Source organism: Ascaphus truei, chromosome 17 (genome assembly GCF_040206685.1).
Source record: "Ascaphus truei isolate aAscTru1 chromosome 17, aAscTru1.hap1, whole genome shotgun sequence".
Lineage (NCBI taxonomy): Eukaryota > Metazoa > Chordata > Amphibia > Anura > Ascaphidae > Ascaphus > Ascaphus truei.
In genome coordinates, this window is record NC_134499.1 from 43995913 (window position 1) to 44020485 (window position 24573).

The 24573-nt window shown below is 41.1% G+C and overlaps 1 protein-coding gene across 2 annotated transcripts in view; it reads right to left on the minus strand.

The window, feature by feature from the left end:
• The window catches only part of NUP210 (nucleoporin 210), a 110703-nt gene that overhangs the window by 34281 nt on the left and 51849 nt on the right, over nucleotides 1-24573 (minus strand). For both annotated transcript variants that reach the window (XM_075574989.1, XM_075574988.1), the window contains exons 19-30: nucleotides 22258-22362; nucleotides 21411-21512; nucleotides 19777-19905; nucleotides 17204-17331; nucleotides 16405-16540; nucleotides 15185-15247; nucleotides 12778-12957; nucleotides 9902-9982; nucleotides 7201-7332; nucleotides 3656-3814; nucleotides 2178-2269; nucleotides 1186-1360 (exon numbers count right to left, since the gene is read on the minus strand). In XM_075574989.1, coding sequence (XP_075431104.1) covers nucleotides 1186-1360; nucleotides 2178-2269; nucleotides 3656-3814; nucleotides 7201-7332; nucleotides 9902-9982; nucleotides 12778-12957; nucleotides 15185-15247; nucleotides 16405-16540; nucleotides 17204-17331; nucleotides 19777-19905; nucleotides 21411-21512; nucleotides 22258-22362 — 1482 coding nt within the window. The remainder of the gene's footprint in view (nucleotides 1-1185; nucleotides 1361-2177; nucleotides 2270-3655; nucleotides 3815-7200; nucleotides 7333-9901; nucleotides 9983-12777; nucleotides 12958-15184; nucleotides 15248-16404; nucleotides 16541-17203; nucleotides 17332-19776; nucleotides 19906-21410; nucleotides 21513-22257; nucleotides 22363-24573) is intronic.

Here is a 24573-nt window from a genome sequence, read left to right on the forward strand (position 1 = left end):
TATATTTTTTAATCAGTGGTCTACGGTAAATGTTATTTGCATTTACAGATTGCATTGACACCGTTCTCAGCCAGCAAATGTGTTTGTTGAACAATGTTTATGTTCATATGGTAAAGAACACTGTGTGTTAAAGTTACTTAAAAAGATCAGATTTAATGCACAGTATTTTGCTGCATAGCAAATTAGGTGATTTAGGTCCAAGAAAACTGCTGGTTATTTTGTCAATGCGGCTCTGTAATGTGGCAACAGATCTGCAGGTCAGTAAAAGAAAAGAATAAAATAACTTACCATACATTGTATATGTGGATTGGGGATGAATATAGTTCAGACTGACATTCCTCTCTAGGTTACTGCCATACATTTCGGTTTCAAAGGAAAGGAATCCACTAACCTTCAAATATAAACTACTAATGGCCAGCAGTACCTCCACCTGAACCTTCAGTATCTGAACCATCATCCCGATGAGACTTTAGCTCTTCCACCTCCACATGCTTTTAAGCTGCCATAAATCTCCTTATTAAGGTTTATACTTTGTATTTGACCCATATTTTATCTAGATGTGTTATGGGTTTTTAATAAACCCACTGCACTGTGATTCTACTGAATTCTTAATTGGAAAATAAATCATGAAAACTCCAATGTTGTCAGTTTATAATGTTCCCAGTGTGCGGCTTTTCTACAAAAACCTTGAAAACGAATGCCATTTCATACATCTATTATGTCAGCATGGAGCCATTATACACTGCAAAAATAGTGCAGGTATTTGACATTTGACGATTAAACTGGGCTATACCCTAAAATGAACACTAGAAGGTATCTGGGTGTGATTGATTATCTACTTAATCAAACAGAGCTGCCCCATACGTCTGGCCATTAGAAACTTTAAAAATCTCTCAAATATAATCATCATATACAGTATAAAACTTAGAGAATAACTTTTAATGTTACACAGTACTTTCCACATGTCTCTTGATGTCTGCTACAGCAGGATGACTAACACACACACACACACACACACACACACACACACACACACACACACACACACACACACCACACACACAACACACAACACACAACACACAACACACAACACACAACACACAACACACAACACACACACAACACACAACACACAACACACAACACACAACACACACACACACACACACACAATGAGAATACCTTAACAGAGACAATAATGGTTTGGTTGATCCCGAAAGGCTCCTGAGAATTGATTTCCATGGTTGATATGCCAGTGAGAGAGCCGGAGGTGAGCAGCGCTTTCTCATTGACCTGCACAACAGTGGCTTTATTTGGGCCATTCAGTATCCGATAACTTAGTGTAGCCGCTCTGTCCCTGAAAATAGTCAATCACATATCTGTGTGAAAACCCAACGCATACAAATACCTATAGAAGAAAAAGAAGCACATTCTACAAAATAAGGAGGTAGTGAGTATTCACACTCAATGTGCGCGTCACAATCACGCACTCAATGTGCGCGTCACAATCACGCACATTTCTCTGGGATTTATTGCTCTCATTTTCCAAACCAATGACAGAATCAGAAACGGTAGAAAAACCCTCCCGGTTTCAAGATACTTACCAGTGAAGGTACCAGTGTTTCAGTGCCCCCCAACCCCCACCTGGGGAAACAAAATGGAGGTTTCAAATCTGTCAAGCAAGCCAAGAGGAAGCTGCTTCCTATTTGCCTGCATGATGCACGAGATTTAAATCCCAGGAATTAATGCTGGTACTTTAACTAGCAAGTATCTCAGGACTGGCGGGTTCATCGGAGCGCAGTACGGCCGCGGGACCCCCGATTCCCAGACCGTGGTTAGGTCGGGGGATTGGTCTTTCAGATGTATTCATGCAGAGTACACGACAGGCACAATACACAAATAAAAAAGTAATAATGTACAGTATTAACGCTTTAAGCACTACCGATGAAGAATTGTTCTGCTAATGCAATCTGCCTCAGTATAAGTTTAACAATATTGCTCCTCGCTATTCACCCTTGTGTACATTGTGTACATTGTGTACATTGTGTGGCGTTCCTGCAGTATTAGAGGATTACAGTTCCTGTGAAACACAATATACAGTAAGTCTTAGTGTGAAACAAAACATCATCTGTTTGAGGCTTCAGAAATACCTGCATTTAAACAACTTACACTACCTGTTAGTTTGAAGTCTTAAAAAGGAATTCGGTGCCATTAAAATCTGCTCAGCTTCTACTCCTGGATTTAGTAAATGAAGTCTCTCAAATACCTGAAATATGAAATAATAATTACATTTGCAATGTACATGTGCCGTTTGGAAAGTCCATGAAATAGTTACATATTTACATAGTAGATCAGGTAAAAAAAAAAATACATGCGTTCATCAAGTTCAACCTATGCTAAATTTAGACGACAGATACTTTATCCTATATCCGTACTTACAGTATTGTGACCCAGAGGAAGGCAAACAAAAACCCCAGTGACATATCATCCAATGATATCTTATAGGGGGAAAAATACATTCCTTTCCGGCTCCAAGAATTGGCCGATTACTCCCCGGATCAAAGGTGAACGTAGTCAGCAGGGTTTGAACCCCAATGGATTTCTAGTCCATCACCTTAACCACTCGGCCGTGAAAATTTAGCTCAAATATATTATAAAGGTGGGGTATAGTTATACTAATGCATCAAATCTTAGATTGCAGATTAATAACTAAAGTGAGGGAGCTATATGGTTAGGAATTAGTCCGTTTGCAATCTTTTGGCTTTATTAAAACCACGACCGCCGAGTTAGTGGTTATAACACATTACATGGATTATGCAAAAATACCCACGATCTCTAAATCAGAAGAGACTTGTACTCCTTGCACTCTGCCTGCCTGGCTACCAGACCAGTAGCCTTGGACCTTGCATTCTGCCTGCCTGGCTACCAGACCAGTAGCCTTGGACCTTGCACTCTGCCTGCCTGGCTACCAGACCAGTAGCCTTGGACCTTGCATTCTGCCTGACTGGCTACCAGACCAGTAGCCTTGGACCTTGCACTCTGCCTGCCTGGCTACCAGACCAGTAGCCTTGGACCTTGCATTCTGCCTGCCTGGCTACCAGACCAGTAGCCTTGGACCTTGCATTCTGCCTGCCTGGCTACCAGACCAGTAGCCTTGGACCTTGCATTCTGCCTGCCTCGCTACCAGACCAGTAGCCTTGGACCTTGCATGGAAACATGAATTGTACGCTGGACGAATGGGAATCGGACGACTCGCATTCATTCATTAAATTTGTACATAGGCCGTTTTTGTCATAAAACCTTATACCCTGCAGTTCCCCCTAACAAAATCACCAGAATATCTATTTAGTGACTTTGGACATTTTTCTATCTATTCCTATCTGGAGTGTGGTTAGTTCAGGGTTCATCCCCACAAAGATGTGGTCTTGGCTGAGATCCATGTCCTGGCAGAACCCATAAAATAAACAGATCCGAGCATAGATATTCCTTGCTTTTGTGGAATTTGTATGGCCTGAATTAGAAGTTCTGCTTAAAATAAAATGATTGTGCTATGTATGGCAGTCAGCATTTGATATGGTTACATTTGTTGTCTACAAAAAAATACACTTTTGCAAATGTATTATCTTTGTAATGAATGACTGCAGCACTTTACCTGTATTTGTATTTCATCAGACAGTTCATGCGCAGTATTGTGAAACTGTTTAGCTGTTGGATCAGATGCTTTCACTGTAACTTTTAGCCCAGTTTTGCCTTTCATTTTCGCATAAACATTCATAGCAAAGTTATATTCCATGGGAAGTCCCACTGAGGCCTGCAAAGCAAAGGAAACACTTCTCTACAACCAAACCAAAAAAGGAAAATAATCATACAAAAAATGGCTCGTGAGAATTGCATTCCTTCTAACTGAAAATGGAAATTCATTTCAGACAGAATCACAAGAAATTTGCAATTCGCATACTGGAACACTTTGTATTTTGAATATCGAATGTAACAGTCTTGGAATTCCATAGTTACATAGTAGATGAGGTTGAAAAAAAGACATACGTCCATCAAGTTCAACCTATAGTCTTGCAATTTGATGTCATAATGTCATTTAAAGGCACCGAGTTAACAAGTTTACAGTACAGGATTCTTGTTTCTAGAGTTGTCACACAGTGTTAAACCAGTCTGGTAATTATTCACAAATCAAAACTGTAAAATGCCATAGTGGAAGATATATTTGTACTAGAACTATAATCATTGTTTTGCGAGATATAAACATTTTGATCTGTGGCAGAATTAATGCGCTAATGCTGAAGTTCATACTTTACATCAGGGGCGCGAGAACGTTATTTGCTGCCCCCACCCCCGTGCCTGCTCTCCTCCTTGGTGCGCCCCCCCCCTTCTTACCTCGCACGGCGTCAAATGACGCTGTGGGGTCATGTAAAGTCACGTGACCCGCGGCGGCATTTGACACATGACCCCGCTCCGTCATTTGACACTGCGTTCCCATGGTAACGCGTGCTGGATCCGGCTGAATCCCGGTAAGTAGAGGTTTCAGAGGCCTTGCGCAGTCCCCCGGCATTTCATTTAAATGTCTGGGGGGAGAGTGCGGAACCTCTGCAACTGCCCCCCCCCCCCCCAAAAAAAATATTGCGCCCCCCCCCCTTTACATGACACTACTATATATATATCCTGTAATATTTTAGCATTATAAAAGCAATTGTTAACTTTAATATCCAAAGCTAGCAGCTCTCAATCTTTTTTACATTGTGCACCGACTGCTTGCAAATATTTGTTCTGCAAATCCCTAATGAATAAATCTTATTCGATACTCAGACCACTGCTAATAAACTGTGTGACCGATCCCAGGCAGCATAGTGTGCTGAGCTCAGGGTGGGGGACCATACACTTAAATCAAGCCCCAAACGTCACCTCCGTGCCTGCAGACAGCATGGGGGGTATAGCGGTCAATTACTGCAAAAGCTAACTAGGTGCGTAGTGCTCACGCAGCTTAGAAACCCGCTATAAGGCATCAGACAATGAGCTTTTGGTTTGATTGTTTAAAAGCATATCATATACATGCACATTATTTTTGGTATAATATATAGTTAACAATATTGGAACTAAATAAGGACAACAACGTTTTATATTATTTATCTAAATCTTATGTATTTAGGAAAAACTGATGTGTATTTGTTTAACATTACCCAACGTGTAAGGCACGGTCTTATTTAAAGAGTAATATAAGCCTGTGAAAAATATGAGCCTCTTCTGAGATACTGTACAACCGTGTACTAGTAAAGGAGAATTTTATTGTCTACCTATAAAGAAGATACCTATTCCCATTAGGTACATACTGTAGGCATCATGACAGAGATGTGATGATTGGTTAAGGATACATGAGAAATTCTCCAAGGAATCCAACTGGTTAAATTAGATATGTAGCGGAACTAAAATGACAATTAGGTCAGTAAGGAACCGTTAGAGCAACCATTTTGGGAAATTACTATTCAGGGAAACTTCTCTTCCTATGTTCAGTGTAGGCAAGACGACGACACCTATTAGAGGAACGACGTGGAGAAGGAGCACCGGAGGTAAAGGCCGCGGGCCAACGACATGTCGGTTCCAGGACCAGAACGTGAGGGAGAGCCGCCAGATGATCGCCAGACGGCGGGAAAGTCCAGAAACGAGCGACAGGAGGAGGAAGGATCAGCCCACGCAAGGAGAGGCAGCCTCATGGCAGAGTGGGAAAGCCTGCTTGTAGGAGAAGCGGGAGAGCGGGGCATGGAGCAGGTGGGCAGGCTTATCCCCAGCCCACGCAAGGAGAGGCAGCCTCATGGCAGAGTGGGAAAGCCTGCTTGTAGGAGAAGCGGGAGACCGGGGCATGGAGCAGGTGGGCAGGCTTATCCCCAGCCCACGCAAGGAGAGGCAGCCTCATGGCAGAGTGGGAAAACGATTGGCTAGAACATTAGGGAACTGGCTTCAAGGTTTTGCGACCATCTATCTAGAGAGGAATATATGGCTCAGAGCTCAAACGCAGATGAGATTACATTTAAAACACATGCCGGAACAATGTTCTTGGGAGGTGGTGGGCGCTAGTGCAGCCATACCAATAGAAAATAAATGGTGCTAATTCTTATTACCGATGTGAGCTGTATCTCTTTCCCATCCTCATCTAATCACAGAAATCTTGTCTCATGCTTTCCCAAGTATAGGTGAAGTACACGGTTGTATTAGTAGTTATGATCTTGCAGGGACTTACCCATATTTTATGTAAGAGATGACTCAATGTATCATCTAATTGTATTGACTCAAGACAACTACCACAACCGAGTGGAAACAGACTATGTCACAGTAGGTTACTAATAAATGTGCTCCAGTAGATTCCAAGGAAGTCATACCTCATTGCTGAGTAATTGTCTGTGCACCTAAACCCCACTTGAACTTGGGGAAAAGCTGTTATTAACAACAACAACGACGACGACATTTATATAGCGCTTTTCTCCCAATGGGACTCAAAGCGCTTCAGTTACAAAAAGAGAAAAAGAAAACATTTAAGGTTATAAAAGAGACCAAACACAAGGAAAGATACAATACAGGATGGGACGGTGCTGTAGCTATTAAATGCTGGACAGGCTGCGGGTCATTAATTCAATGCCTGGGTAAACAGGTAGGTGTAGAGCCTGTTTTTATAGATTCACAGAGAGGGGGCGTCTCGGACTGTACGAGGCAGACTGGTCCAAAGAGTGGAAGCAGCGTGGCTAAAAGCTCGGGCCCCAAAGGAAGCTACGGAGATTCTGGGAACTGTTAGGAGTCCTTCATCTGCAGATGGAAGTGAGTGAATGGGAGTGTAGGAAGCTAGAAGCCCTCTCAGATAGCTGGGACCTGGGGCATGTAGGGCTTGGAATGTCAACAAGCCAATCTTGAAATAAAATTCACCATTTTACAGGCAGCCAATATAATGGTGTGGACAATAAACCAAAAATGTACAGTGTAGTTCCTACAATGTACATTTGTATTCACAATGCACATGCAGAAATGATACCTTTCCCACTGTGGTGTGTAGGACACTTGTAGACGCATAGTTGAATTAAATAACAATTAACATCTTTGCAAACAATTGGTATATTCTAGTTTCATTACATCTTCAAAAAAAAAAAAAAAACTTAATTTTATTAAATGCTACAAATATCATAGCAGAAATATAACGCTTACCTCATCATGTCGGCTTCTTAGATCTATAAAATCCCTTTTTATAACAGACCACTGGAATGTTAGTCCTGGTATAGCATTGCCAAACGAAAATGGGGTTTGGTTACTAGTGATACCCATTACATAAACTGGCATCTGTAGGGAAAAGAAGTGGTAATAAACAGGCATTAATATTATATATATATATATATATATATATATATATATATATATATATATATATATAAATAACACACACACACACACACACACAGAAATGTTACTGTATGCTCATTTGCATGTCTTGGACAGGTCTGCAACCCTGTCTTTCCCCATTGTCACCCAGCATACAGCGCTTCAACTGCAGCAAGGGATTCTGGGAAATGACATGCAAATGAGCACACAGTGCCACCTTTTGTCTCAAGCTCACATTACATGAACAACCCTTAAACCAATGCCTTCTGCTTTAAACACAGCTTTTAAACATAGCCTGGAATGAGATGCAAAGCCAGTAACATGCAAATGAGCATACAGTAATATTTCTATTTGCTATATGCTTTACTGTGGAGGTTTTTTCCCCCCACTTTTTTTACCCACCATAACCTTAAAATATAAATATATATATTATATTTAAATACAACCTCAGATGAACAACAACACATGACATATTACACCGTGTGTGTGTGTGTGTGTGTGTGTGTGTACACATGACATATTACACCGTGGCATGATTTATTTAACACAAATAAAGCCAACATGGAGAAGCTGTGTGTGAAAAACTAAGTACACCCTTACTGCTTCCATAGGAATTAAGATGCTAAGTAGCAGACAGGTGCTGCTAATCAAATGCCCTTGATTAATTGATCATCAGCAAGTGTGACCACCTCTATAAAAGCCAAAGTTTTAGCAGTTTGCTGATCTGGAGCATTCAGGTGTGTGTTAACACAATGCCAAGGAGGAAAGACATCAGCAATGATCTTAGAGAAGCAATTGTTGCTGCCCATCAATCTTGGAAGGGTTATAAGGCCATTTCCAAGCAATTTAAAGTCCATCATTCTACAGTGAGAAAGATTATTCAAAAGTGGAAAACATTCAAGACAGTTGCCAATCTTCCCAGTTGTGGACGTCCCAGCAAATTCACCCCAAGGTCAGACCGTGCAATGCTCAGAGAAATTGAAAAAAAAAAACAGGTGTTACATCTCAGACTCTACAGGCCTCAGTTAACATGTTAAATGTTAAAGTTCATGACCGTACAATTAGAAAAAGACTGAACAAGTATGGTTTGTTTGAAAGGGTTGCCAGGAGAAAGCCTCTTCTCTCTAAAAAGAACATGGCAGCACGGCTTAGGTTTTCAAAGTTGCATCTGAACAAACCACAAGACTTTCGGAACAATGTCCTTTGGACAGACGAGACCAAAGTGGAGATGTTTGGCCATAATGCACAGCACCACGTTTGGCGAAAACCAAACACAGCATATCAGCACAAACACCTCATACCAACTGTCAAGCACGGTGGTGGAGGGGTGATGATTTGGGCTTGTTTTGCAGCCACAGGACCTGGGAACCTTGCAGTCATTGAGTCGACCATGAACTCCTCTCCATACCAAAATATTCTAGAGTCAAATGTGAGGCCATCTGTGCGACAGCTAAAACTTGGCCGAAATTGGGTCATGCCACAGGACAATGATCCCAATCACACAAGCAAATCTACAACAGAATGGCTGAAAAAGAAAAGAATCAAGGTGTTGCAATGGCCCAATCAAAGTCCAGACCTCAACCTGATTGAAATGCTGTGGCTGGACCTTAAGAGAGCTGTTCATAAACAAATGCCCACAAACCTCAATGAACTGAAGCAACGTTGTAAAGAAGAGTGGGCCAAAGTTCCTCCACAACGATGTGAGAGACTGATAAAGTCATACAGAAAACGATTACTTCAAGTTATTGCTGCTAAAGATAGTTCTACAAGCTATTCAATCATAAGGTATACTTAGTTTTTCACACATGGCTTCTCCATTTTGGCTTTATTTTTGTTAAATAAATCATGACACAGTGTAATATGTCATGTGTTGTTCATCTGAGGTTGTATTTACCTAATTTTAAGACCTGCTAAGGAACAGATGATTGTTATTATGTCCTGATATGTAAAACCGTAGAATTCAAAGAGGGTGTACTTTCTTTTTCACACAACTGTATATATGATGATTCTGCATAAGTGAAATACGAATTTGAAAGGAGAATAAGAGTACATGTTCCTTATAATTGATTATCTAATTAACTCATCTTTGTAATTAATAATTTGGGTGTGAAGTCTCGAAAGCCAATCTCGTGTAGTGTTGGTAATTAAACTATTTTCAGTACTTTCTACTTGGGAAGCCTCACGGGTAACTAGCTAGTTCGTTCCCAACCACCCCAATAACCAATAAAATGAGATCTAAAGAATATTTGTTCAAAATATTGCATCACCTTGACATATTACATGACATATCACATGACATATTACACATGACATATCACATGACATATTACATGACATATTACATGACATATTACATGACATATTACATGACATATCACACATGACATATTACACCATGTCATGATTTATTTACTGTCCAGCAATGATTTCTCCTTGAAGAAAACCTGTTCTTGTACAGTTGTACAGAGAAAATAAAAAGCACATTGCTCTCAAAAGTAAACATTTAAATAAAATGGTAAAGAGGCCTCACCTGAGTGCCAGTTTTCATTCTGGTTATAGGTGCATGTATTCGAACAGCCTTAAGTTGAACTACTTCAACTTCTACTTTGTCCTGAAAAAAGCAGAGAATGTGTGTGATTGTTACCAGTATAATCCGAAACAAATCTGCAAAGTTGTAGACTGTCTAATTATTTGCAGAGGCTGCCCACATCATCACAGAGAACCCCTGGGCAACTGGTGTGCTATACTATCCTCTAAATACTATAATAAAAGAACGTTATTAAATTGTTTTTCTATCCATTTCTGCGCTTGTACCTTCACCTTTCCTGCAGTTCCTGCAGTTCCCACCTAATTTATTCAAGCTCCTCAATTTTCTTTTCCCACAAAATAAATAAATGCTTATATTCCATTTATTCAACTAGATATTGTTAAACGCCATCATTCAAATTTGTAATAAAAAAAGGAAATTCTGTAGAAGTCACATAAAAGTTTAGTGAATTGCATGTACATAAACAATGGAGACACATTGGTAAAGGAAAGGAATTTTACAGTGGAAAACGCACATTTTCTGTCAAAGCTGCATTCACATCCATTTCAAAACAATTTGCAATATTTGGAACGGTCTCTGTATTGCCACAAATACGTACAGTATTCCCCAATTTGTTGTAGTACAGAAATAAGTGTCCCACGTTTAATCCAATATTCATATTGCACCTTGGACAGTTAAGGGGTAATGGACCATGGTCCGCGCAATAAGGGGGCATCTAACTTTGATTGTAACAATGTAACTAAATATCCTTGCCCAGTGTTACATAAACATGCAGGCTGCATTCGTGAGCAAGAGTTTTCTTATAAGTTTTTAGTATTTGAACACATCAAAATTTTTGTGTGTGGAACTCAACCTATTATGGGAAAGAGGTCAAGGATTTTGTGGGAAGAAATCAAGACATATGTATTTATACTAGTGATGTACCGAGTACCCGGACATTACCCGGTACCCGGCAACTGAGAAGTGGGCCAAGCGCCGGGTAATGTCAGGGTAGCTGAAAATAATCACATCACTTACCTGTGGCAGCATCCGAAGTGTCTTCAGCCGGCGTGGGAGCTGCAGGTAAGCAGTGTGAGCCGGGGAACCATGTGACCGGAGCAGGAGCGTTCCTATTGGACAGACAGCTGTCCAATAGGAACGCTCCTGCTACATGGTTCCCCGGCTTACATTGCTTACCTGCTGCTCCCACGCCAGCTGAAGACACTTCGGATGCTGCCACCGCCACTGGACCTCTGCTGCTCTTCATAGATGTCGCCACACTCTTCCTCCACCCTGCAGGTAAGTGCCAACCAGGTAACCGGTCGGGTAGAACCATTGATTTTGGACGGGTACCCGTTACCCGTTTTTTTTACAAAACATTACCCGGTACAACAGGACTAATTTATACCAATGTTTCTTGGCATTTTATAGTTGCTTAAGTTCATTCAACGTTACATCTACAAAGTATATCCATGCGTGGTGCTACAGACTTAACAGAACAATTGATATAGGTATAACAAGTTATTCCTTTGTGAAGCCTGGATTATATATCTTGAAGTGAGGTAAGGTACTGGGTGTGGTAATTTCCTTCTAATTGTTTTTCTTGGATATTCCTGGTTTTGCTCTGTTATTTCCTCCTCATCTTGCAATGTTACATATAAACTGAAATGCTATTAATGACAATTTTTGTAAATTTTATTCAAAATGTTAAGTTTTATATTTTTAATATTATGCAGTTTTTTTTATCAACAATACATCACAATGAATAACATTATAATGTAAACACTTCAGGTTATGGTGGAGTTGTGAGTAGAAGAGAGAAATGGCAGAGCACAACCGGAATCATCCAAAAAAGAGAATTAGGAGGAAAGTGCGTTATCCATAAAAAGATTTAATAGTCATGGAAGGAAAGAAGGGCAAAGGTAACCCTACCAACATGTTTCGTGCTACACAGAGCACTTTTTCAAGGCATACACATCCCATCATCATTAACATATTTAAAGAGTAAAAAATAATTGGCTTACCAATCATAAACCATGTCTGGGATCGTCCCTGTAATCTGCCCGGTGAAATTCTGGTGTGGGGTCACCAGAGTGCGCACACGCGCCCCCACGCGTAGCCCCCGCCTCCCACACGCAATCCCGCGCCAGCAGAGACGCTGCAGCGGATTCGTGAGTTTTCTTGCTTGCTACATGGTCATTTTATTCCACAAAGGGATTGGGGTACTGTTTATTGGGGTGATCATTAGCCTTTGGGTTCCTGGACAATTTGAGTGCCATCTATAGTGGTTTACCAACTAGGATACCACACACAGCACACCCCCACTATTAAGAATATATCCAAGACCTCATATAGGATTCATCATCTTCATACTATCATCATCATAGCTGTATACAGTTCTTAGCACCACGCATTATACTCCTGTCCTATGGTGGAGATATGGGATAACACCATATGGAATCAGTGTACATTAGCTTACAAAATGATGCAGTAACATTTGTCGTTCCATCTTTTCTGAAAGCTAATGGTGGACATTGGACATGTGGGACAATACGAGTTTGTGCGTCAACTACTAAATCAGAGAGACGGGAATGTTGGAGGCCACTTTACTGCAAGAGACACTTCCTAAGCATTGCCTAAGGGAATTAGGGACATTCAGATATATTTTCTAAGTCTCAATACAATTCTAAAGGAGAAATTGTTTTTTATTCTCCGTAACTCACCAATAAGAGAAAGGTAAGTCCCCTATAGCACCGCAGAAACCTCATTGCAAATCTTGTTTGGCGATCAGGCCACACAGTGCTCAGCCTTTTAGATGGGAGTTAGAATTGTTCTATTCGCTGCATTATTCAATTTAATAGGAAGAACTCATAAATTACCTCAGCGATGATCACAACTTTTCCAGATTCTGCATCCACAGCTTCCACTACTCCTGTTACCGTGCCATTGCCTGCGGACACGCCCATTACGTAGCCATTGCTATTTACAGACGCAATATTCTCTTCAATGATGGAGAACAGGATGTTGGATTGAGGCTGTGGGCCGCCCTCCGAAGTGATCTACAAAATAAAAAAACTGATGTTGCAATTTCTACAAACTCCTATAGAAACACTACAATTTCCTTCTAATGTAACTGTCTGCTTGTTAAACACTTTACATGTATGGCCATGATTGCAGAACACTGTGAGGAATCGGGGAACACGTCCCTTGCGGCGTTCCCTCCTCTCTTACCAATAAGTACTGCAGCTGCCGCTGCCTCCACCCCCCTACTGCGCGCACCCCCGCTCCCGTTATAGAGCGCACGCGTACCCGCTCTTCATATACCACTACTACGGAGCTCGGCTCCCGACTCCTCGGATGCACGGCGCCTCCTCCGCACGCAGCGTGCACGCGTGATGTCGCGCAACGATCTCCAGCTGCGCGTCAAGCCCTAATTAGCCCCTTGTCTCCTGCACCTATCCCGGTCTCCGCACCCCCGCTCCGCCTCCTGTGCTATTGGCTTCCCTCCTGTTTAAATACCCTGCAGTTGCCTGAAAGGTCTGATAATGTCGCTATTCGTCACATGAGTAAAGTTTCACCGAAATATCCCCGGTGATCAAACCATGGTGAGCGTCCCATTTATACTGTCTCAGCATTAAGATAATCTAGCTTATATTGAGTGTAATTGCAATGCTCATAGACTTAATACCGAATCCCTTCTGAACTCTGAATCAGCTGCAAGTTTTTTGGCCACCCAGGAAAGGGCAAATTTTGCAACAATGCTAATGTTTCGCATGTCTCTGTATTAGAATCCAGAAGTACTTTTTAAATTCCCTCTTCTTTTCTTCTCTTTGTTTGCAAAGTAATTTTGAGGCAACTATCATCAGAGAAGATTAGAATAGAAACGGTAAAACTAAAATATATGTGGCCTGGGTTCCCTGGTTTGGCTTTTACCTCGGCTGCAGCTTGGGAGATGGGAGGTTGCTGCGGAGTCAGGTGACTAGACATGACCAATGATGGCAATAAGACTGTCCAGCGTGCGCACGCGTGCCTGTGAGCGCTCCGCACTCAGCTGCTTGAAGAGACAAATATATTTGATTCCACTGCTCGCTGGCGCGTCACGTGAGCGGTTCGCCCAATGAGGGTGAACCAGCTCTGTGATGTCACAGCCGTGCAACCCGATATGACCCCTCCCAGCGCAACTGCAAATTTCAACTGGCCAGAGATCGCCCCTGCTTACTCTGCGCCTGATGTCATGGCGCTCGAGTGCGCTCATATGGTTTGACTCCCACTTAACATTCGGGATGCACATTGATACCCTGACAACCAAGACCATGGGGTACTTTACAGGAACAAATCCTCCCTAAGTCTCCTGGTCAGAAAGCGTATCGCACAGCAGATGCTAATGCCAATTATTGACTATGGAGACATAGTATATGGCTCGGCAACTCAATCCCACCTTAGCAAACTTGACACCCTCTACAATTCAATTTGTCGTTTTGTTCTCCAATGCAACTATAACACACATCACTGTGAAATGCTCAAAGAACTAGATTGGTCATCACTAGAGTCTAGGCGCAAAGTTCACCTTTCCTGTCTTGCCTTTAAATTCTTTATGGGCAAGCTACCCAGCTACCTGAACAAGCTCCTCACCCCTACCACATGCAGCACCTATACCTGAGATCAGACTCCAAAAGACTGTTCATGGTCCCAAGGCTCAACAAAGTATCCGGCCGCTCCTCCTTCTCTTACCGTGCACCCCAAAACTGGAACAACCTACCAGAGACTCTTACATCCACCACCAGTCTAAGTTCTTTCAAATCTAAGGCTGTCTCACATTTTAATCTGGTCTGTAACTGTTTCATACGCCCATAATCAATATTATCTTTAACTGTGCATGCAATGTCTTGTATATAATGTATACCCTGCTCATTTATGTAACTGTATTTGTAACCATGTATTTTGTCATCATAACTCTGTGCCCAGGACATACTTGAAAACGAGAGGTAACTCTCCATGTATTACTTCCTGGTAAAATATTTTATAAATAAATAAAATAAATAAATAATAATACATTTAAAGAAATGGGGTTCACTGTAAACTTGGTGATGCTTCCGGAAACATACAACAAAAAAAATGTAACGTGTTAAATTATATTATTTGAAACTGTAACTATTGTATGTTAAAGCTGCTGGTTAGTAATGCCATGAAAATGATGTGCACAATGAAAAGTACTCATTCTAAGATTATATGTTTAAAAATGCATTTTTAAAACAAAGCCAATAAAATACAAAATATATTATTCACCTGCATCATAGCACCAATAATCAGAGTGATCTTCCTTGGCAAAAGACGAAATGGTGGAAAGACCTGAAATATAAAATAATCCTAAATACAGGTACAGTCAATCAGAGGCAGGAAAAGTTCTATACATTTCCCTTATGTATGTATGTCAGAATATATATATTTATTTATTTTTTTTACAAAGGGTGGCTTTTACTTAAAAATAAATCATACTGTATAGTTTTTTTCTTACTCATACGTTGCATAATAAATTCAATTTTTTCTTTGATTCCGAAATTGAGGCCGATGAGTGGGGAGAAGAGGAGTTGGGGGTGAAGAGGAGGAGGGGAGGGGAAAGAGAAGATGGGGGTGAAGAGGAGGAGGTGGGTGTGAAGGCGGGTGCTTTCCCTGGCCTTCGTACGCGCGCTGTCCGGGGGCGTCTATGGGCGGGCCAGTGACGTCACTGAGCTGATTTGCCCTCATTGGGCAAACTGCTCACGTGACTGCCCTATCGCGCGAGAAATACGTTTTGACTGATTTCATGCGCCTCGCGCGCCCTCTCCCGTGCGCTGTGTATAGACACGATCACTGCCTTTAGGCAGTCTGATCGCTCAGAATGCGGACGCGTCAGCGCAGTCTGCCCTTCTATGGGGGAAAAAAAACACAAGGGGCAAAAGCGCACCGCGGATTAGCATAAAAGAGGATTTAATGATTAGTCACAATGACCACAGAAATAATGCAAAGAATAATACTAAATACCACACACACAATAAAAGTAAAAATTAAAAAGAGGGGGGATCCCACGGATACTACCCCTAGGTACCAGCTTCAAAGTGAAGTATACAAACATAAAAACAATAGTAGAACGACCCCTACTAGAAAGAACACTCTATTAAAGTGAGAAACTACCATGGGCTCAAAAAACCGCACAGGGGGGAGTGGGTACTAACCACAAGCAGCAGCGGGTGCCGAGCGGGAACGCGGATAAGTCCGGACAAGGCGGACACGCTGGCAGAAGGAACACACTGCTGCTGCTTCCTGGTTCTCCTCCTCCAGCCAAATCGGTGAATGCGCAGAGCTCCCCAACGTGACCTCGAGGAGACACTCTACAGCACCTCCCACAACCAATACATTCCCGCCGAGTGACTTGAATGGGCTGGAAAGTGCTTTTCAGCACGGGAAGATGTTTTATGGTAGAAGACTGCAGAGTAAATATGGGCCAGTACACTTTTTCAATGCTTTACCTCAATGGACCTTGGTGTAGAATCAATTCTGTTGCCAGCTTTGTCAAAAGCAGCCGCTGTTAGGCTGGTTTGTCCTAAGGCCAAACCATGAACGGCAAAAACAGCCGTACAACTATCAAACTTTCCACTGAGAGCTCTAAAGAAAGGGAAAAGAACAAGTGCGTGAGACATTAAACTGCATGCAGACATCTGCTGGTATTGCAGACAAATCCCTGTTCAACGCGTATTGTTGCTGTTCTCTGCATGGATGTAGCAGCATGTTTACATTTTAGTTGCACTCGGTTACAGTGGCTATCAGCGTGAATTACTACCAGTGGCTCAATTTGCTCCCGGAGACTCGAACGGAATCAAATCTCTGATTAAGTACAGAACACTCTCAATATTAAATGCATTTCCCTTCTACTATTAAGTCCTTGTATATAAATCTTACCTCTGCACACATAAGCATTAATGCTAGAAGGAATCCTACCACGCCGCTTCTCAAATGTACATTATTTTGCACTATCCCCCATTCGCTACATTTTTATGGGATTCTCTTTAAACATATAAACTAAGAGGTTGACATTTATTAAACTGATTATATTAATTTAAAAAGTAAGATATTTTTAAAACTTTAAAGGCTGCATCTGGAGCTACATTCTAATAAACCTAATCCAAAAGAAAAAAATATGTTTTTGAACTTACTTGCAAAAGTGTGATGTGGATAAAAAGACAGTTCCCAGTGAATTTTACATGTACGGCTACCGCACAAAATGTCTGATAGAAATGCATTGTATTGGAATACCTAGAACATACTCACTTAATTGAAACTATCTGAGATGATGTTCTCAGTTCCAAGTCCATGAATGCAAAGTATTCTGCCAAAAACGGCTTCTTGAGGGAATCCAGTACCCTTACATAAGCTTTTACAGTCTCTCCAATTTCCACCTAGAAAACAAGTCAGGGCATTAATGCCAGTGTGTTACAAGATAAATCTGACTTAAACGTTAGCAAAAGTTCTTCCTGAACCAACTTATAGGAGTATAATATTTGTTGTACAAATCACACTATTGTACATTGTTTTTAATCTTTCTTTTGTAATTTTTATATACAGTCATGGGAAAAAGAAAGTGCACCCACTGAGTTCTATGGTTTTAACTATCAGGACATAATAACAATCATCTGTTCCTTAGCAGGTCTTAAAATTAGGTAAATACAACCTCAGATGAACAACAACACATGACATATTACACCGTGTCATGATTTATTTAACAAAAATAAAGCCAAAATGGAAAAGCCATGTGTGAAAAACTAAGTACACATTATGATTGAATAGCTTGTAGTACCACCTTTAGCAGCAATAAGTTGAAGTAATCGTTTTCTGTATGACTTTATCAGTCTCTCACATCGTTGTGGAGGAATTTTGGCACACTCTTTTTTACAACGTTGCTTCAGTTCATTGAGGTTTGTGGGCATTTGTTTATGCACAGCTCTCTTAAGGTCCAGCCACAGCATTTCAATCGGATTGAGGGCTGGACTTTGACTGGGCCATTGCAACACCTTGATTCTTTTATTTTTCAGCCATTCTGTTGTAGATTTGCTGGTGCTTGGGATCATTGTCCTGTTGCATGACCCAATTTCGGCCAAGCTTTAGCTGTCGGACAGATGGCCTCACATTTGACTCTCGAATACTTTGGTATACAGAGGAGTTCATGGTCGACTCAAAGACTGCAATGTTCCCAGGTCCTGTGGCTGCAAAAACAAGCCTAAGCCATACCCCCTCCACCACCGTGCTTGACAGTTCGTATGAGGTGTTTGTGCTGATATGCTGTGTTTGGTTTTCGCCAAACCTGGCTCTGTGCTTTATGGCCAAACATCTCCACTTTGGTCTCGTCTGTCCAAAGGACATTGTTCCTGAAGTCTTGTGGTTTGTTCAGATGCAATTTTGCAAACCTATGCCATGCTGCCATGTTCTTTTCAGAGAGAAGAGGCTTTCTCCTGACAACCCTTCCAAACAAACCATACTTGTTCAGTCTTTTTCTAATTGTACTGTCATGAACTTTAATATTTAACATGCTAACTGAGGCCTGTAGAGTCTGAGATGTAATTCTTGTTTTCTTTTCAATTTCTCTGAGCATTGCACGGTCTGCCCTTGGGGTGAATTTGCTGGAATGTCCACTCCTGGGAAGATTGGCAACTGTCTTGAATGTTTTGCACTTTTGAATAATCGTTCTCACTGTAGAATGATGAACTTTAAATTGTTTGGAAATGGCATTATAACCATTCCCAGATTGATGGGCAGCAACAATTGCTTCTCTAAGATCATTGCTGATGTCTTTCCTCATTGGCATTGTGATAACACACACCTGAATGCTCCAGACCAGCAAACTGCTAAAACTTTGGCTTTTATAGAGGTGGTCACACTTGCTGATGATCAATTCATCAAGGGCATTTGATTAGCAGCACCTGTCTGCTACTTAGCATCTTAATTCCTATGGAAGCAGTAAGGGTGTACTTAGTTTTTCACACACAGCTTCTCCATTTTTGGCTTTATTTTTGTTAAATAAATCATGACACAGTGTAATATGTCATGTGTTGTTGTTCATCTGAGGTTGTATTCACCTAATTTTTTGACCTTCTAAGGAACAGATGATTGTTATTATGTCCTGATATGTAAAACCATGTACTTTCTTTTTCACATGACTGTATATAGTATTTCAATGGCTACTCTGCCTGCTGAAAAAATATTACAATTGTATGTAAATAGGGAAATAATATTACCATAATTGATCATTAATTGCTCCAGGTAAATAGCAGCAGATTTTTCTGCAACTTCACAAATAGCAGCAGATTTGAGGCACCCACCCACAATGCTATTCACAAAACGTGCTTAATGCAATGAGTATTTTTTGTAGTGGTAAATGTTGGTCTCCCTTGTAATCTTCGTCTTATTATTATCATCCTTTGTTTCTTATAAAGCAATGTGAGAATTCTGGGATTCAATGAATAAGAACTATTCTCTGCTTCAGAAACAAGAATGTACAATTTTTGTTGTTACACCACATTCCCCTACCCCCTCCCCCCCCCCCCCCCCAAAAAAAAGAAGCTCTGAACTCATGAAAAAAAAATCATTCAAACTGATTTTCTGCACCTTCCGTGCGGGGTGTTTTATTAAACTATACAGAAGGTTAACATTGTATTACCTGTGATTCCACTGGAAGTAATCTTGTAATATATGAACGTATGACACTTTACTCCTGGTAATGTCTTTTCACACCACCACATGCCAGCATGGCCAACGTTGTAGAATTTGTATTTAGCAGGAACCTATATGTCTCGTCCATACAATTCATGTAAAAAATATATCTCGCTCCTGCTTATAAAAGTACAAACCTTATCAACGACTCGGACATCCACTTGAAAAATATCAGAAACATGAATACCGACTATAGCAGGAGCTGGGAAAGGCAGGCATAAGTCATGGACCATCACTGTCAATGTTCCAGGATGCAAGGGATAAACCTGAACAGGAAACAAATTGGACAAATTAAGCAATATCCGGTCTACATTACACAATTTAATAATGAAAGACAAAATATTGATACACAGTACTATAAACGGATTAAAATCTACCTTAAAAAAATGTGTTTCCTTTCTCATACTGTAGGAGATTTAACAGAAGTTTTACTTACAATTACACCGATTTGCCCAGACAAATCTAAGCAATCCTTGCCCAGTGCCCCCATGTCTAATCCTACACTATTCTACAAGGCAACGGGAAACATGGAAATCATTAGAACAGATGTGGATAGCAGGGAAAACAAGGACAAATTCATCTGTTTCATAACAAAATGTGTACTCTAATGTTTTACAATGTAAGTCACTTCATGTTTAATGTGTTCCCACGGCAAGCTCAGCTGCTTTTTTGATTTTGAATAAATATCTTTATTTTGTATAAGGGCGACTCCATGCTGGAAATTACCATCTCATTCAAGTGAATGACCCATAAAGGGCCATTTTTCAGTGGTTTTACTCCATAACAGACACTTTCCAGGGTAGAAGACAATCACTTAAATGGGCCTCAGCGAACCATATGTACAATGCCATGCTGGAGGTGTTACTGGGCAGCGCCGCTCGGTAATTATTACGCCATTAGGCCTAGATTCCCGTAACACCAAGAAATACAAAAATTGACAGTGGTATTTGAAGAAAAAAAATTGGCAGTAGTGTTAACACAAATTAGCATGCAAGTGAGGAATTACCAGTTAATTATTCATGAGCACCAACATTCACTAAATTACAATATCTGTAGATATTGGGCTACCACCAAAAATGAACGCCATTTTCTATTACCTACCAAGGTTGGCGTTAGGCCAATTGTATTGTATTGTATGTCTTTATTTATATAGCGCCGTTAATGTACATAGCGCTTCACAGCAGTAATACATGTGGTAATCCAATAAATAACAGATAATATAAATAACAGATCATGGGAATAAGTGCTTTAGACATTAAGGAAGAGGAGTCCCTGCTCCGAGAAGCTTACAGTCTAATTAATGCCAATGATGCCAATTTCTAAAATCACCATTATAAAAATATGTGCAAGAAAACCTGAATGGACCTGGAATAGATGATACAAATATCACATAAACAGAACACCTATTTAATAGAGTAACCCTTTTAGTAGCCCCAGTGGGCAGCTACCCCATGGCAAACCATGCCTAGGTCTACATATATTTCTGCCATTACATTACCATTCCCGCCATTGCATACTCCCCCCTCCCCACCCCCCCCCCCTCCCCACCCTCAACCCCCCTCCCCCACAAAGTGTCTCCAGTGATAAATGAGTGACAAATAAAAATAAGACATCCAGCATGATTCCCTTCCCGACACCGGACTATATGACATAATAAACCATGCAATGAGTGCTGAACTGACCAGCTAAAGAAGCCAAGCGTTAAAAAAACTACAACTACAAAATCTCTCAAGATTTCTATTTCAATCCAATGAAAGTCAGACATACTCACCACCACAATCCCTTCAGCTTCCTGAAATGCGGTATTTACAATATCAGAAGCACTGTTGTTGATAAAAAAGTATCCAGAGCCTTCAGTGATGGTAAATTCAGCCTGAAAATTGGAACAGACATATAACCTTGTAAACATGATCTAAATGTTATTATTTTTTTATTAATTTTTTTTTTTACCTTGTCAGACATGCACGAAGAGCAGGAAATAACGAATAGTGAATATGCAAGATAGTTAAATTATCACATGAAAAACAACTTCTAGGCTGCGAAACAAACTTGTATGTGTATCAGATTATGGTATTTGTTTAAATAAAAACAATATAATTAAAAACAATCTTAGAGGAAAGTATCTATGTAGAATCAGGCTTAAAAAAAAACCCCATAATACATTGCTTTTTTAACTTTATATTTTACCTGAACCTAGGTATGTGACCGCCGGATACAACATGGTGGAGTGCTCAGGGCTTGGAGGCCAAGAGAAGAGGTGTGACACCCTCGGGGGAGGTTTGGCGATGCCACGGCCATGTTTGTAATCCGTTGCCCAAATATATACTGTATATTATTTGTGAAAACCGGCACACAAATATACGAGTAACTGGAGGGACCCAGGGTGCCTGGGGATTCTGGATGGGCCCTGGGGGAAGAACTCCTGGTTCAGGTAAGATTACAAAAATATATCTCCATTTGGGGGGGTGGGGACTGTTGCTTTCAATTGTTTAAGTGATAAATATACATACATATAAATGATATATACACACAGAGAAATGTGTGGCCTGTACAACATGTATATTATTGTTGCATTCATTAAATTTAAATTAGAGAAGACGGTTAGGAGGACGTCTCACCGTAACATCTGGGTGATTATAGATTGAAATCGAGCTTGGTTGGACTTTCACATCTTCCACAAGCAAAAGTTCAAGGTTAGCAGAAACTGGCATGAGACGCGTATACTGCAACGGAAGAAAACAAATCAGGCAAGATCCTACATTGTAAGCAAGGGGAGAACAAGCACAGAACATGTACATAGAACAGAAACAAGAATCCCTTTTTTACCTGATAAAGAATTTTTTGCATTTAGAAACCTTGCCATTTAGTGTTTTTGGTTTACATGTAAATTATTAGTGTTGTACTGGGTAGTAATTAAAAAAAAAAACGGTTAACGGGTTCCCGGCCAAAATCATATGTTCTAACCGGACGGGTACCCGGTTAACCGGTTGGCACTTACCTGCAGGGTGGAGGAAGACCGCGGCGACATCTATGAAGAGCAGCAGAGGTCCTGTGGCGGTGTCAGCATCAGAAGTGTCTTCAGCTGGCTGTCCAATAGGAACGCTCCTGCTCCAGTCACATGGTTCCCCGGCTCACACTGCTACCTACTGCTGTGTAATGGATTCCTGCTGCTCCCACGCCGGCTGAAGACAAACTTCTGATGCTGACACCGCCACAGGACCTCTGCTGCTCTTCATAGATGTCGCTGCGGCCTTCCTCACGGGCTTCCTCACCTTCCGTCGCTGGCTGCAGGTAAGTGATGTGATTATTTTCAGCTACTCTGACATTACTCGGCGCCGGGTATTACCCGACGCCAGGCCCACTTCTCAGTTGCCAGGTCATGTCCGGGTAGCTAAAAAAGAGCCGGGTACCGGGTAATTCCGGGTATATCACTATAAATTATAATTAAATTCAATTATAAAATGAATATAACGCACCTCTATAGGCAAATGATAACGCTACAGAGCCAGAAGGTTCAAATGATAAACCCACATTGATAGCTTAACCCCTGTGCTGCGAGAGGTGCCTATAATGCATACCCTTCTGGTTGCAAAGGGCAAAGAAAATATAGGTTGGGTCTTTGTGATTAGTTTTAGAATTGGTTGATTAATATGTTTGTCGCATAGCTCTATATAATTCTGATATGCTGCCTCTATTCCTTCCGACTCTAAGAATCTAAACGCCTGTCTCTTCTTTTCCATTTCCTCCCCTACCTGTTTATTTAACCACATTGGTTTAGATTTGATTCTTTTATACTTATTACTCTATATACTATACACTGATACGCGCGCTTTTCTGCTTTCTAACAATGTTTTTAAGACTGCCCATTTATGTTCCACATTTGTCCCTACAAAAACATCATCCCAATTTATTCCTTGCAGATTAGTCTTCAGTTTCTTAAAATCTGCCTTTCTAAACGTTAAAGTCTTTGTTTTACCCATATATGGTTTGTCATAATTTATTTCAAATGAGACCGTATTATGATCACTGTTAGGCTGCGCTTATAGTGCCGGCGACGGCGACGTCAGGCTGCGCTTATAGTGCCGGCGACGGCGACATCAGGCTGCGCTTATAGTGCCGGCGACGGCGACATCAGGCTGCGCTTATAGTGCCGGCGACGGCGACATCAGGCTGCGCTTATAGTGCTGGCGACGGCGACATCAGGCTGCGCTTATAGTGCCGGCGACGGCGACATCAGGCTGCGGTCGCTGGAAAAATCAAATTGAGATGACTTCCAGCGATTGCGACCAAGCCGTCGCTCCGCGCTTACTATAAGCGCACGCGATGGCGGCAATGCATTTGTTTTGACGCGACATCGCTGTCGCCGGCACTATAAGCGCAGCCTTACCCAAATGTTCCAGGACTTGAATATTTGTTATTCCTTCTACATTGTGTGATATTACCAAATCCAGTATTGCCCCTCTCCCAGTTGGATCGTCAATAATTTGGATCATGTAATTGTCTTTAAGCACCCCCAAAAACCTGTTTCCATTCATTGTAATGCTAATATCATTGCCCAGTCTATGTCTGGATAATTAAAGTCCCCCATTATGCAAAAATGACCTCAGTTTGATGCCATCTCCATTTGCAAAAGTATTTCCTCTATCTCACAAATATCTGGTGGTTTATAGCGTATCCCTACAAACATTTTCTTTATACTTTTACCACCACTGCTAATTTCTATCCACAAGGTCTCTACATTTTCATCATTCCTGTCTTGTATGCTGCAGTTCCAGATTCAATGTTTTAGAGACATGCGATTTTAAAGAAATCCAAATGTTTGTGCATTACTGACCTTGCAAGCAGTTAATTGTGCGCTAGAACATACTAGTCTGTTCCCTTTTCTCTATTTTTTCTTCTAGGTCATTCTATCTGTGCATCTTCTACCGCAGCGG